Source organism: Theobroma cacao, chromosome 3, assembly GCF_053813885.1.
Source record: "Theobroma cacao isolate CCN51 chromosome 3, ASM5381388v1, whole genome shotgun sequence".
Taxonomy (NCBI): domain Eukaryota; kingdom Viridiplantae; phylum Streptophyta; class Magnoliopsida; order Malvales; family Malvaceae; genus Theobroma; species Theobroma cacao.
In genome coordinates, this window is record NC_142641.1 from 29,931,275 (window position 1) to 29,948,089 (window position 16,815).

The 16,815-nt window shown below is 38.1% G+C and overlaps 1 protein-coding gene across 1 annotated transcript; it reads right to left on the bottom strand.

The window, feature by feature from the left end:
• Positions 1-13,340: 13,340 nt before the first annotated feature.
• Positions 13,341-15,771, bottom strand: LOC18604583 (protein NRT1/ PTR FAMILY 2.11-like). The gene is made up of 4 exons (XM_007037135.3): positions 15,592-15,771; positions 15,295-15,512; positions 14,450-15,009; positions 13,341-14,364 (listed from the first exon to the last, which is right to left on the bottom strand). Exons 1-4 carry the CDS (start codon positions 15,698-15,700, stop codon positions 13,455-13,457), a joined length of 1,797 nt encoding a protein of 598 aa, XP_007037197.3. The 5' UTR covers positions 15,701-15,771; the 3' UTR covers positions 13,341-13,454.
• Between the last annotated feature and the right edge of the window lie 1,044 nt (positions 15,772-16,815).

Sequence of the window (16,815 nt, forward strand, 5' to 3'; positions counted from 1 at the left end):
CCTTGGGCTACCGATCTGTTGAATAGATAGTTCAATGAAGCATGTCACTTTTCCATACAACCAATCTATTGGGTGGAGTTTCAAGTTATAGGCGGGACTAAGGACACAGTGGTCAACCTCTCCACTAAGACGTGTTCATGTGATGAGTTCCAGACTGATCTACTCCCCTGCATGCATGCCATGGCGGCAATAAGGTATGAATAATCATGTTTTGTTATTTTGTGCATGATGAATTGAATTTTTACATTGTTCACCAACTGTGATTTCATTGCCTTGGCAGTAAGTGCAAACGTGCAGCCATTGAATTCTGCTCGGACTATTATAAGACTTGGTCTTGGGTGGAGGGATATGAGGTTTCCATTCGCTCGGTTGGGTATCCCAGTGAGTGGGACATCCTCGATGTCGTTCAACAAATTGTTGTTTTGCCACCAACTTGGCAAGGTCAAGCGGGAAGACGTAGGAGGAAAAGGATTCCATCAGCTGGGGAAAGCAGTGGATGACGTAAATGTTCATAATGCAAGAGCAATGGTCATAATAGATAAAATTACTGAACTCCGTTTGTAACTCCATCGACAAATGGGGAAACATCATCTACTCAGTCGACAACTCGACGACGTCGACCTAAGGCATGTGCAATTTGCAGACAACTCTGGCACACACGAAAACCGCTGTCCAATGCAGACTACAAACTCTGAGAACGTTATAGGTGTCGTACTTGAAGATAATGGCCCTTCAGACGTTAGTTGTTAGGGATTGTTTCGAACTGGCCATTGATATTTGCATTGAATAATACTATTTGAACTTGAGTTTGACAGAGTCTGGAGATGATACTCTGACTTCTGACAACAGTTAGCAATAAGACATATGCCTCCTAAGATGATATTGTGGGATCATCAAATGCATTGTACTCCTTCATAATTTGTTTTTCTTTGTAAACAATTAAATTAAATCATAAAATATTTAATAATATTTGCCTGATTGATTTTCGCCTCCTGCTTCATATTTTTGCCAGAAAATTATGTATAATAATAGCATTGTTTAGATAGCTAGAGTAGAAGGGTTTATGGTTTTTAGTCAAGAAGGAGAAGAAAGGGTATAAGGAAGATGGATAATTGTGTCTTCCCTGTTGGATTTAAAATAATAGTTTAGGATGGACAATTGTTTTCTGCCTTATGTAAGATGGTTAATACCTATCTTAACCATGTTAACACCAATTTAAGTATAAAATTAACTATGATTAGATTGACTCACCTAAACTAACTAATTTAAAATAATTAAATAAAATCTACTAATTTTTATGCATTACTTACAAGAACAAAGGCAAATTATTATCAAAATTAAGTTGAAATAACTCTATATTAGAGAGTTATCAATACCCTGTCAACAAGTCACGCAATGATTACACCCCATTCATGCAAGCAATCCCCTAATAATGACTAAAAAATAGTCAAAAATTGAATTTAGGCACACAATACCCATGGACTAGGCACGCAATGCCTTATAAAAATGTCACACAATACTTTATCCACTAGTATGATGTAAATGATTTAATCGACAGAATCAGATTTGAATGAGGCAATCATGCGACACACAATTAATGAGTAACGCAATCTCATATCAAAAAGTCATGTGATTGCATATGGACCAATCTTGCGATTCCATAATAACTAGTAACGACACTCCATATTTACTACTCACGCGACTCAAGATCAAATAGTCACGCGACTCCATATTTACTACCTCGACTGACTTGTTTGCGTGTGAAAAATTATCGATATATACCGTCAACTATCAACATATAATTCAGTTCTAATTGAAATACTTTAAGATTATATCGATATATTATGTAATTTATCGATAGATGTTAATGGTTTTGAGTTTTAGTCTTAACTCTTTCGCCATGTGAATATATCGATAAATGTTGTAATTCTTTCGATGCCTGACTACATCTATCCATAGATGATGAACACCTATCGATAGATTACAACTTCAAACGGATCGGGCTGTGCATTGTTGATTGTTTTTCAAATGCAGCAGCGTGAAACACCGCCAAAATCTGTACAATACATTTCAGGGGCCTGAACAGAAGTAAATTTCGATCGAGGAAAAAAATCAGTTGATAACATCATAAACCGGCGTCAAGCTAAACCATCACATAAAGGGCATTTGATTGGAAGTGAAACTAATCATGCTGTTTCAGGCCTCATTGCATCTTCGTAAGAACTTCAGGGTCGTTTTCCACTAGTGTCATTTGCTGGTGAATTGAGGAGTATTAATCACCAAACTTCAGATTCAGGGGGATCCCAAGAAAATGATCCTAGACTGGGTTCAAACACTTCAAAGACTCTTAAATCCCCTGGATGCCTTTCCCTATGTTGTTTGTTGCTATTTCAACTAAAATTTGTCGTGTAGATATGGACCAAGTTACTAATCATTATGAACTATTTAGGGCAAACAAGATAAGTCGTGATGCCTTTGTGAAGGAGTTGAGGTTTTTAGTTGGAGATGATTTGTTGAGGTCAACAATAACATTTTTGCAGTGTAAGATACCATATAAGCAGGACTTGTAGGTGGTAAAGCAGAACATGAAGGGTCCTGGCAGCCTCTAAATTATCATCTAATATGTTTGGGTGTCTGCTGCGTTTGTGTCTTTGTGGAGTCCTTCAGTTTGGGGTTATCCGGGGACTGTCGGTTAAAACGCGTCGACATGAAGGTATTGTAGGGCTTAGATTTTTGTTATCATTGTGTAATTGTTAGGTAATTTTCTTAAGTAGCAAGGACGATTTTGCTTTAAACTTGTTTTTAGGGTACTTGCTTTTACGGTACTTGTTCTTAATGTGGACTGTTGTAATAAAAAAAAAACATAAAGGGCATAAGATAAACAAAAGACTCAATCAAGCAAAAGAAACTCAAATAAAAGCATGGCAAGCAACAATAGTTCAATGTACCCGATACATCAAAAAACATTAGAGTCAAAGATACAAATATTTGTACATACAACCAAAATCTAATGCACAAGTAGCCATGGAATCGAACAGTCCAAAAACTAAGTAGAACAGACGTATGCAGAGAGAATTCATGATGGTGGAGGAAATTCAGAGTGAAATTGATCCTTGAAGTCTTTTTGGTGCTGCAACATTTCATGATTCTGCACCTCTAACAATTCCATACGGGCAGTCAACCTAGAGTCCATTGTTTCCATAAATGAGAGGAGTCAATTGAAAGCTTGCTCAACATCGAATGTGGTGGAAATAGGTGCACTAGATTGAGCAGTAGACGGGTCGGTAGGATACACACTTGGCTCTCCCTTATTCCCCTCCTCATCAAATTTCGAGTTATCGGTTGCCCCCTTCCAAACCCAACTGTTGTTTCTGAACTCAAAACCTAGCTTTTTAATACTATGCTCATCGATTGGTTTGAACAAAGCATGGTTTTTGGGCGGATCACAACGAGTGTCAACTTTGAAGTAGTTTATGATCTCACTGATCAACATGCCGTAAAGCAAGCTTTTGATGCCACTTTGAATGGTCCGGAGCATGTCATCCATGATGAATTTAGCAAGGTCGATACAACGGTTTAATTTGATGTTAAATAAGAACCAAAGGTCCTCTGTGGTGACAGTCGAGTAGTTTGAGCTGTGAGGACGGATAATGTGAGTGATGATGAGGTGCAAGACTCGATCAAAGAAACATAGCCTTGTGCAACTAGCACTGCCTTTCTCATTTGGTGGAGGGTAGATAAATGCTGACCGAAGGTTCCCATTATCAAAGACACAGTAGAGATCTTATTGGAGGGAAGTAAGGTGAATGACTCATTCTATCAGCTCATGAGTAACAAGGATCCGTTGTCCCATGACGTGGGTGACAAACGTATCGTCATGGTTCACTAGCTGACTTGTTTTCGACTTCACATATTTTTTTGTTGCATTGAAGTAAAAAATTCGGACCAAATTTTCATTGTATTTCCTATTCAATTATAAATAATGTGTCCATCCTAAATTTTCAAAGTTCACAAGGTATGGGAAATCAATAGACTTTAAATAATCAAAGTCAATTATATGTCCAGGCAGTACGTTGCGTTTGGCAAAATTAGTGTTGAATCTCTCAATGTGCGATGGATGAGTGAAATTTTGCAACAAAGAACTCACTACCGAGGCTAAGGATGTTTTCGCACCAGCAAAGTCGCTTGAACCACTGTTCTAAATCACCTTTGTGCGTTTAGTTCTATGACTCATTTTTTGAAATTAGGAAATGAGAAATTTGGAGGCTTTCAGTGTTTTGAGGCAAAACGATTTGGTAGAGATGTCACAGAGTATGACGTAAATGATTTAATCGACAGAATCAAAAAATAAGTTCGGTTAATTTGTGAGTTCATGGGTGAAACTTAATAGGGAAACCTTTTAAATAGTTTAGGCTTTGACAAATTCACAAGTAACTTCAGAGGTTTGAGGGTGAAAGGGTTTTGGAGGCATTGGTGTTGAGAACGAGGCAGTGGCATGGGTAGTCTATGAGCGAAATATCTATCGATAGATTTTAAATATAACGATAGATGCCGTTTCATTTTCCACCATATGCCTACAACTATCGATAGATTTTAAATATATCGATAGATGCCCTTTCATCTTTTTCTAGCATACGAAATATCTATCGATAGATTTTAAATATATCGATAGATGCCGTTTCATCTTCCAGCATATGCCTACAACTACCGATAGATTTTAAATATATCGATAGATGCCCTTTCATCTTCCAGCATACGAAATATCTATCGATAGATTTTAAATATATCGATAGATGTCGTTTCATCTTCCAGCATACGCCTACAATTACCGATAAATTTTTTTCTGGATTATACGCTACAGGCTATAATGTGGAGGTCAAAGAGCAATGTTTCGCATCCAACTCATGCAAAACTTATGTTTTAAAAATTATATGAGAATATTACTCAGATCATAATTCAAAAAATACCATTAGTATTTTTACTTTTATTCAGTTTACGCAATAATAAGTATTTATAAATTTCATAAACATTTAAAGAGTTTTAAAAATATTTAAAAATTGTAATGTTTTTATTTCAATGTGATTATTTATTATTTTAGTGTATTAATATTGAAAAGTCAAATTTTATATTAAAAATTATAAGTTTATTCAACTTATACGATTTTTTATACATAAGGGTAATTTTGTCAATTTACAAATAATGTTGCAAAGTCATATTCCTAAACACTACAATGTAATCCTCTAAGCAATTACATTGACATTCCCTGTAATCATCACTTCCCCTGGTTATACCAAACGTTGCAAAGTGATATGCCCAGTAATCACATTCCTTGCAATATACCAAACCCTAACCCATAATTAAACGAAAATCTCTTAAACCTATCTCTAGTTGTAAGTTCAACCACTAAAGCTAAACAGTCCTACACTGTCTTAAGCAATGGTCGCATCTTCGAGTAGACCCAATGTCAGTGACTACGGCGACCAAATTATGGGTGATGATGAATACTCAACTCTACGATCAAAGAAGAAATGGAAACTAGCTCTTGAACTGTCTACCGCATCAATTGGTTTTTCAATTAAACCAGGTAATGCTTTGTCCTCGTCCTCACAGTTTAGGAACAACGCATATGCTGCTAGGTATAGGGTAATAGAGAACGCCATCATATCGTGCGGGAAAGTGGCAGATTGGGAAAGCGTTAAGGAAAACATATACCTTGAGGGTGACTTAATTATGTTTTTCGACATGGGTAAACTTATGGGTCTAAGTACCTTTTCATATATTGATTATAGCTCGACTCTTGTTAGGAAAATTTACTCTAGCATACGCCGGAGTGAAAATGAATTTGAAAAGCGTAGTGATTTTAACCCAAGAGTTTTGAACGTGTATTTGGAAGGAATAAAGTTTACAGTGAATGCCTTTGATATTGGGAAACTCCTGAAAACGGAGTACAGAGAGTGACAACATAGATTTCCCCCATTTTATAACTTGTCCCCCATGTGGGCCCATGTGACAGGCAGAAAAGAACCATACAAGACAAATTCATGTTTTGCTCGTCATGTGAATTCGTACCTTGTCGACGCATACATAATTTTCTCGCATCCACATTACAGGGAAGGATCAGTCGTTTAAGACATGTTAGTGCTGAGGATTTGTGGATGATGGAATCAATTGGGACCTAGGCTGGCCTAAATATTGCAGAATATATGATCATCAGAATGAGAGGAGTTGCCATACAAGAAGAGACAACCCTTCCATACGAGAACATCATATCGGCTCTAGTTAAGAAGAAAGGGATATGAAGCAATAGGTATCTAGCTAATTGGACCAGTGGCAAGCCTCGTAATCTCTCTATTGGATGGCTTGCGAAAAGGGGATATGACTTGAGTGTTTATGAGCCATTCAACTCTGTCGAAGGCAACCCAGTTCATCCAACCCATGATACTTCATCCAGTGGTCCATCTAGAGTTGTTCTAGATCCTGTTTCCAATGATGTCATGTATAATATGCTTGTGAGGATTGATAAGAAACTCAGTAACCAAACTGCTAGAATGTAGACGTTGGAATTGAGGATATAGAATGTTGAGAATCTTCTAATGCAAGATACAGTTGTTAGGGCAGCAGAAGCGCGGTCGAAAGAAACAGTTCTGAGATGAGTTTCTCCGGCATAAACCTCAGAGAAAAAGGAAGTCAGTTGTCATTGGTTCTGACTGAGTCAAGCATAGCAGATGAAGATTCATATTTTCAGAGTTGTGGCTTAACTGGATTAGGGATACTGTAATTTGTTACTAAACAATTTGTGGTATATTGTTTATTTTTAAATTCACTCAACATGTGCTTTAACTATCATGTGTTTAGGGTAACTTCTGGTCGAGAGTTTAGGGTATTTAACTAGATATTTTGTTATGATGGTGATTAAGGTTGGGTTATGGTTTGATATTGTCCATCATAATTGGCTTACCCTTTTTCAAAGAACATGACACAAAATAAGTGAGTCACGCATTCCCATATCAACTAGTCATGCGATTCCATATCAACTAGTCACGCGATTCCATAATAAGTGGTAACGCCACTCCATAGATACTACTCACGCGACTCAATATAAACTAATAACGCGATTCCATAATAACCAGTCACTCGACACCATATTTGCTACTCATGCGATTTTATAATAAATACTCACTCTATTCCATAATAAGTAGTAACGCCACTTCATGGAAACTACTCACGCGACTTAATATCAACTAGTAACGCGATTCCATAATAACTAGTCACGCGATTCTATAATAACTACTAACGTTACTCCATATTGACTACGCACACTAGTCAATATCAAATACTCACGCAATTCTAAATCTTAATCGTTCACGTGATTCCAAATCTATTAGTCACGCGATTCCAAATCGATTAGTCACATAATTCCATATTAACTAGTAACGTGATTCAAAATTCAGTAGTCACGTAATTCCATATCAAATACTTGCGCGAATCAATATCAATTGGTGACGTGATTCCATCTCCACCATTCACACAATTCAATATCAACTGGTTACAACCCTATGTCACGTAATGTAATTCGACATGTCATATAGGCTATAAAGTAAGGGGGGGTTGGCATATGCAAACTCATGAACGCTGGCATGCAAATTGCACAAAATACTAACATAATTTAAGATATGAATAAGAAAGAAAGAAACAATGTTGTTCTTATTGGACCCGTATACTTATCACATTAATGAATACCGAACTGTTCTTATTGCCCTTTTTTCTTTTTTGTTGAATGATACAAAAATGAAAAAAATGTAAATGATACAACAAAGAATAATATGGACATGATACAGAACAATGTTATTTACATATTGAAAAGAATGAAAAAGAATAAACAAATTATAAAATTTCACTAGTGATGCTATTTGCAAAAATCTCAAGGGTAAACTTTTTTCGAAGGCCATCTATGGCGTTTGCCTTCAGTGTATGATCCTCTGTATTGATCAACCACTGCAACGAGGTGATAACCCAATCCCCACAACTATGTGAATCTTGCCGTATCGGGGTCTTTGTATTCAACTTATACCTCATCTGCATCAAAGGTCGCTTTTGATGACATGAGTTGGCAAAGTACCCGGCTTGGTGGCATATAATGGGAAACAATGTTGTTAGTGGACTCATTTGCTTATCACGTAAGTTAGATTTCATTGCCTTTGTCCAACTGTACGATGAGTCCACTAACGACATACCCTAACTCAGTAAGTTGATGCGCACTACCACCCAATGGCAGTCGAAATAGCATGGTACGAGAATTGAGTCAACTTGATGCCATGGCAAACCCCACAAAGGATTCCCACCCCTCGCATACTCAAGCACATGGTCTAGCATTACCGCTTGACTTGCCTTGAATGTCTTATCGGTCGGGAGAGGATTCATTTCTTGGGTCAGACCCAGCAAAATAAGCTGTCAATTACGTTACGCACAATAGTTAGATGCAATTAACTAATACACACCCAATACGTTTGAATAATTACAACTTATTAACATATAATATACTTACATAGAAGGTAGTGTCAACGATGCATATTTTCTGCTTGTAGAGTTGTTGATGGTGCTCGCGCACCTGCTTACACAACACACTGATGCATGGGTCGATGTGTTGGCTATCCAACAACTCAGTCGGCATCTCCAATAGTCGAAAAAAATTGAGGCCCTTTTGTCCTTCAATGCTCAGAATGTTAACCCTGCATATTTATAATACCCACGTCAAAAGGTTTCTGGAATAAATACCCTAGGACTGTTAACCCTAATATTGTGTATTGTTATCATTTTACCTGGCTTGCTCGTTTTTCATGAAGAAGTCATATCTGTCCTTCAAATCATCTTTTGCTTTGCGCTAGACTAATAGCGGGTTAACGTATGGGCTTCAAAGGTATTTGCTGGCTAAGCTCACACGTGCATCTTTCGCCTGAGTTCGAGGTGGAGCCTCGGGAAAAGGTGTGATCTCACCGTGCGAGGGGCCCTCTGCTGGAGTTGGGACAGGAGTAGGATGCGGGGAAGTTTTAGCTCGACTACTAGCAGGATGAGGTGCCTTTTTGACGTCAGATGGAGGTGAAGCCTTAAGAGAAGGTGTGAGCTGAGAATGCTGGGCTGCCTCTAGTGGAGATGGGATAGGAGCAGGATGATGTTCGATCGGGCCAATGAAAGGTGAACTTCGAGCATATGCAATTGACTGATTTATGCCACCTGCATCGTCAAGATCAACCCCAATACAGCTGCCCTTTTTGTCACGTGCACCATCTTCTTCACCCATCGATCGACCCTAAACGGTTGAAAAAATCAAACACATTAGAATAGTGTATACATCGTACATGTTATAACTCACGCAATGAAAAACATAAAAGCTCATACCTCATAACAGTCGATCAGCCGACTGACAATTTGATCTTTTAGCCCTTGCAGTGACTGCTGGATATGCTGATGTAATGACTGCATCTGCATCTACATCGCCAGCTAGATCTTCAACTACATTGCCTGCTGGATCTCCAATTGCATTGCATGCATCTACATATCTATCTGCAATGACTGTAGGTCTTTCTTCCACTAAGTTCGCATCTGTTGTAGCTTTAGCTTAATGCTCGTTATCATTTGCAGACGCAACGGCGGGCTGCGTGCTTGAGCATGAGGGGTAGCAGTAGAAGCAGGAGGATGAGCAGCGTGAAGAGTCATAGTGGTAGTAGCATGAGGAGCACCAGGAGAAGCAGCATGAAGAGCTGTAAGAGGAGAATCAGGTGCCTCAGCAGCACCCGCAGCCTCATCAGCAGTGAACTGGGAATGGACCTTTGCGTCCATGGTGCTTTTCCGCTTAACAGCTCGTTTTACCGTACTTTTCCCTTTACGCTTCATTATCTTCCTCCTTTGTTGGGGATTGAATTCTGATCGACCCTCTAACTTTCATAATGGAACGTATTGCTGCCTCTCGGAGATATTGACCTCAATGTTTGCCTAATATACGGTCAACATCTCTTCTGCAGTTGGCTCTAACGTCCTCACTACGCACAACTACACCAAAACATACATTGCCATTAGGTATAACCCTCACTATCCTATGACAATAACAATAAAATTTAATAAAATAACAAAATATGATATGGTTTCTTTACTCACGTTCCCCTCTGTTTATGAACTTGCAATATTGGCGTGGAAGCCTGTAGGCCTCTCGTCACAATGCCCTTTCAGCATTCTTGGCCAAAGTTGTCCGGATTGGCGCTGCCTTCCAAACAAGCTTATGATTTCAGGAATTGCTTCTAACGCTCAACATTGCACATCAATTGTGAAACATTTTTTACTCACCTCATAAAATCTTATGCAAAAAGAATAATGATAATGATAAACATTAGGGTATGACAGACTACCTGAAACGTCTATATAAATCTGTAGAAGTGGTAACGTTTTTTCTCTGGTACGCCCACCGCAAGAGGTTCGAAACCCCTCATCAAGTTATCGATGGTCAAACTCCAAACGTATGTGCCCCATGGGAACGCATTCCACTCGTCGATGTTCTCGACCAACGACAACAACTATGGAACTACTGATCGTCTGTAGTCTTGACCAAATTAAACATTGGTCACGATCAAGACGATGGCCATCTTGGTTGCGTCTCCCTCCTGTTGAAACTGCCCTCCCTTGAACTTCTTTAAAACGTGTTGTATCTTCACCTCGTTCCCCGATCCTTAATATCGTAGGTGAATTCCTCTAGGGAGGGCCTCGTACAGATTGACAATAAGGGTCAATAGGGCACCAAACTTTAGTCTTGTCACCAAACAAAACTCCCTTTTCGAAAATCGAGCCTTCTTTTTCCCTATTACAAACCATAACTCATCCTCGATGGCGTCAGGTTCGTTGATTTTGCGTAGCATTAGGTTGTACACGAGACCGGCACAGAATAAACTCTTTTTCGATTCGACTTCCATCATATGCCCGAAACATGTTCTCTTTAAGTTTTCTAACTTGTTTACTTTACACAACATCTCACGTATCATGCACAGATGTGACCACTTACAGTGGATGTTAATGCCAGCATTGAACCTCTACCGGTGCCTCGGCACACAAAGCAAAGACTCCATATTATCCTGCTCTATTCTTGTGTTGGCCATCTGCAACATAAAACAGATAACATTTTCATTTTAGTCATGTTAATACCATCATTGTTGATTAACAAAAAAACAAGAGGAATTTTTGAGAAATAGCCCTCCTCAAAAGCTCACTCAAAAAATAATCCTCATAATAATTTTAACTATTTTTAGACAACCTTGAAACAGAATAATTAATGCAAGTGTCGAGCATGGATTATTAAGTAAATCAACAAATACATATTAAAGCATTACAGTTCACCCAAAATAATACAAAATGTACCCAATGTCGGTCATGCAATGCCATACACGTAAAGTTCATGCAGTTATGAATTATCAATTCGTCACGCAATTACTAACATTAAATCACGCAATGATCTATAAACAAGTCACGTAATGTTATGAATTATCAATAGGTAACGCAATGACCTATCAACCAGTCATGCAATGTTAAACATTATTGCAATCAGGCACACCTTAACCCCATGCCAAAATCCAATCATGCTGTTACGCAATGACCCATCAATATGTCACGCAATCGCATATCAACCAGTCACGCAATGTTGAACCCTAATTTAATCATGTAAACCCTAAGTGACCCATGCCAAAATCCAGTCACGCATAAGGTGCCAACCACATAAGCAAGCCCTCAGTCGTGCAATATCTAAACCCTTAACCCTATTCCTATCAAAGGGTCATAATGTATACATATCAACCAGTCACGCATGCTCGGTCACCTTTCCACCCCAACAACACCAACAATACCACCTTCATGTTTATATTCAACAATTTCAAACAACAAGAATATCAATATGAACAAGTAATATGTATAGGTTTATGCTCAAAAACCTAAACCCTAAACATGAAGAATAACCATTTCTTCACATGATTCAAAATAAAAAAAAAAAATATTATACATTTCTCCGCGTAATGTCAACTTCCTCTCACTGCTCAATATGTGAACTACCTTTATGTGAATAATAACCACTCCAAATTCCTCCTACCACTTCGAAAATACTCGAAAGTTGAACTGTCGAGGAATACTTTTGACAGAATTGCTTATGAGGAGATGTACGCACTTTTGATGAGAACTGAGGAGTTGTGGACCATATTAACATACTTGACCCGTTAATAGGTTTCGGGTTGACGCGCAGAGTCTAATGAATGGGTCGAATTCATTAAGGATAATTTTGTCCAAATTTTATTTCTCTTGGTTAAAAACAGTTAAAATTATGGAGAAGCCTCTTCTCAGAAACGCTTTATGCATGGAGCCTAGTTAAGAAAAGTACTCTTATTTCTACTACCATGATTTGAAACACAACAACCTGAAATCCCAGAAAGCTGTTTCATCTTCTTCATGCACTTTTATGGGGTCTTGAATGGGCTTGAGCTTGGTCTGCTACTGCTAGTGGTTAATTTGTCGTTATTGTTCGCCTCAAGGGAAGTTCTATAGGAAATGAAACTTGGAAGATTTTTATTTTTTGGTTATTCATATATTATTCATGTGCTGAGGCCAGCTTTTAACATTAGGAGGATCTGTTGTTGTCAATCTCAAGTTGGATTTGGTCGTCATTCCTGACATCACAAGTCCACTCCCAGACCAGTTGGTTTTCCACTTTCGTTCCAAAAAGTCAAAACAGATTCCCCTTGTCACTTGTAAGACCGTGTTCCGGTATGTTCTTTTTGATGCTATGGTGTGGATATTCAACACTAAAAGTTCCATCTTTCAATCAGTTCCAATCAACCCTCCTTGCTTTTCCCAACATTTTTTAGGGTAATCGAAGGGAAGAAATGGAAATGGTCCCATGCAATATGCTTGCCTTTCTAGTTTCGGGACACATTCCTGGAGCAGATTTGAAGTTAACCTCGTAGCTTAGGAATATGCTTTGACACAACACATATCCTGCGTAGCTTAGGAATTCCTTGACTCAACGTTGATAACTCCTTGAGAATAATATTCTCCCTTTTTATCTAAGACGTAAACCTAATGGTGTTTCCATGCTGATTCCTTCTCTTTCTGAGATTTTCCTTTTCATTTGAACAATCAAAGGAATCTGGTATGAATCTGTTTCGTTTTACTTTCCAACCACATTGATAAAGTTTTTATAAATTAAATACAATAATATGATTAGGATTATATGCATGGATTCAGGGATGCAATAAACTCGTATTCCCACTTTTTTCACCGAATGCAACATCTACTTATTTCTTGATACTTTAAAAGGCCTGCAACTGCATATTGCTGCTAAATTGGATGGTATCATGTATAGCTACAGAGAAGGGTTTTCTAATTAGATATGATGAATGTAATCTCCTAGTTATGAATATCACTAATTATCATACGAATGATTTATCAGATTGGCTTTTCTCGCCATTAACTTCAAGTTCAAGCTCAAGGCTGTCTTCGTTTCCTTTGTATTTATACCATCTTGCGCATAATAAAAAGTAGCCCAGATTTAAGACTCCTAAGCAAGCAATCGTATAATAGAAGTAGTCCAATCTTCCCTTGTTAAGATCCTCTGGTAACCAATTTCCAGTGGAAGCCCCCTTAGTCGCACTGTGAACTATTAAGATCAATAAGCTACTAAAATAACTTGAACCTGCCAAGCCACAATAGAATAGGGACCCTGCAATGCTTCTCATGTTCTCCGGGAACTGCTTGTAGTAGAATTCAACTAGGCCAATGGACGCAAATGCTTCTGTCAGTCCACCAAGGGTGAATTGAGGGATCAACCATGAGGCTGACATAGATGAAATGGCTCCTTTTCTTGGTGCAACTCCTAGAGTTGGTTGAGTGAGAGCTATAGTTCTTCGATGTTCTTCAACAACCGCAGATACAAGCATGGTGATTACCGAGAGAAACATCCCTATGCCAATCCTCTGGAGGATTGTAATACCCCCTTCTTTTCCCCTGACTCTACGAAGAAATGGGACAATAACTCGATCATATATAGGTATGAAGCAGGTCAAGCTGAGCATCAAGAAGACAACATAGGTTGCAGCTGGGATCTTGAAGTTGCTGTTTCCAAGGCGTCTATCAGATTGAACGGCTTGGAAGACAGCATAGGTCTGTTGTTGAACAATGGCAACAAAATAGATGATTTGTGATGCCCATATAGGAAGCACTCTCAACAGGCATTTCACTTCTTCTACTTGCTGCATGCTGCAAAGTCTCCATGGATCAGCTGGTGATCCGTCAGGGTTTATTTGGTCTTGGGGTGTCATAATTGCTGCTTTGTCCAAGAATCTGATAAACAATACCTACTTAGTAAATTAAGAGTAAAATCTAATTTTAAACATGTATTCTTCGTATAATAGTCAAAGCTGCTTACTTGAATTGATCAGTGTAGGGAAGCTTGGAGTTGATGGACTTGGGAGGAGTATACTTGAAAAGGGAGAGCCAAGGTTGCTCCAGTAGTTTTAATTGCCTTTTTTTGATTGCTACCAGTATTACTTGTGCTACACTGGTCAGTGGACTACCAGTGGCTTTTACTTTGACATATATTTTTGAACCGACGAAATAGACTGCACAAGCTATAAGCATCAGAATTGCTGGAATTCCGAGGCCAATAGCCCAACTCACGTTTGATTGAATGTATACGATGAGGGTTAAGGATACCATCTGCGCGAAAGTGAAGGTGAAGAAATACCAATTGAAGAAGCTATTGATTCCTCTCTTTCCAGATTCTGTTTTAGGATTGAATTGATCCGCCCCAAATGCCAGGTTGCATGGTCGAACACCGCCAGCTCCGACAATTATTAGTCCTAACCCAGTAAGCAGAAATGCCATTTGCCCTGCTGTTGGCCCTCTGCAGTCGGTGTTCCCTTGTGCTGCACAGCGGTGAGGATGCAACTCTGGGATAGCTGCTGTTAGTTGTATTGCTAGCAGTCCCTTCATAATCAAAAGAATGGGAAAGAATACCAAAGGATTAGATGCATTCATATGAATCAAGATTAAACTGCGGCTATGGAAATATTTTTGTTATGATCTCGTGCGTCCAACCTACAAATCAAGTCTGCTGTACAAAATTGGTAAAGTTTAGTTGAATCAATAGCCTGTCAGCTCTCTGTTAAGTTGGATCAATATTATTTAGTGTTACTTTCCTTGGGTTTTTCAACTATTATAAAAATCTCAGCATCGAAAAATGATGAGTAGAGAATAAGGATGTCTTATTACCAGGAAAGAGGCAACTGTAGCGAATCCCAGGGTCTTATAGCGACCAAAGTAAGTGTCACAGAGAAAAGCTCCGAGCAGAGTTCCAAAGTTTGTGGTGCCATTGAAGACATTGATCATAGTTGCAGCTGTAATGCTCTTCAAGTGGAAGACAGTGGTGAGGTAGATCAACAGGTTGGATAAGGTACCAATGGCTCCCAACTTCTCAAAAGTTTCATTCCCTGCCATGTTACACTCAAAATTAAGGAAAGGAAAGAGATAAAGAAGCATGAAGCAAACAAAAAGCTGTCTCCAAGGAACCTATGATAAATGGCATGGCTTTCCATCCTCTGTAGTTGATTTCAGGCTCATGATCAGTTGTGACTGTTTTCTGGTTCGTCCCCATTGCTTCTTTGTCATTCTTCTCCATTGCCGTACTTTCTTTTTTCTTACCTCACAATTTTAATTCCAAGAGGCCATGATCTTATCCTATATTAATTGCATCGGTCAGTGTGAACATATACATTGAGAGGCAAAACATCGTGGTGTCCTTCCGACATTAACGGTTCACATTGACCTTGCTTCCAATTGGCACGCTAGTCAAATCTCTCACAGCCAACTTTTAGACCATATTTCTTGACTTGATTCATACGAGTCTACCACCTTGCCTGTAGAGAATACGATAGCTCCTTTGAGTATTCATTGCCATTATGTTACATTGTCTTTTCTGACCACGAGTCCAAACAAACTTGTTTTTCTCTAGTGGTTGAGGTTTCTCAATTAAATTAAAATTACATTAAAACAAAAGCAAAGGACAAATATTCAATGTTTTATTGAAATATGATAGAAAATTTAGTGGACCAATGACAGCTCACCACACTCGTTAAAGGTTGCTTAAAGTGATGCAATAATGCAGAGGCTATTAATGTTAGTTTTAAAATTATTATAATTTTTTTTTTATAATCGGGAGAAGAGACCCTTCTCTTTAGGTAGGAAGATAATGCACTAACCAATGTGCCAAATGCTCAAGTGTAAAATTATTATAATTTTAATTATGATAAAATGATCAAAATTACTTGAACATTACAAGTTCCTAAAATGATTTAAATCTCATACATTTATTCTTATATAGTTACAAACTTGATTCTTGAAGTTATTGAATTATATCTATAAGTTTGTATGATTTAGTTATATGTGTGCTTATGGTTCCTATTCATTAAAATCTAATTTAAAGATTAAAGAAAAATCTAGATGCACTCATTAAGAGAGAGTTTTGAATTTTTTTTTAATGATGACAAAAAGGAGAGCAGGAAGACTACGTTAAATAGAGTTTGATAGGTTTTTATGTTTAATTTATGAGTGTAATGTTTAGTTATGATTTTGTTGATTCTTATGTGTTAATTATTATGAATATTCAATATATCTTACTTAGCTACTGTGGATATTGTATGTCTTGTTTCGCTATTGTGGATATTATAAATATTTTATTGTAAAAGAAAACTAGATGCATTAACTAAGGGGGAGCAATCCTCATTATGCATAAAG

What these genes read in the sequence shown, in the direction of transcription:
- LOC18604583 (XM_007037135.3), bottom strand. Translation starts at nt 15,700, where the DNA reads ATGGAGAAGAATGACAAAGAAGCAATGGGGACGAACCAGAAAACAGTC. An exon ending in CTACAGTTGCCTCTTTCCTG is followed by an intron (nt 15,010 to 15,294) that starts GTAATAAGACAT and finishes TTGATTATGAAG; the next exon opens with GGACTGCTAGCAATACAACT. An exon ending in CCCTACACTGATCAATTCAA is followed by an intron (nt 14,365 to 14,449) that starts GTAAGCAGCTTT and finishes ATTGTTTATCAG; the next exon opens with ATTCTTGGACAAAGCAGCAA.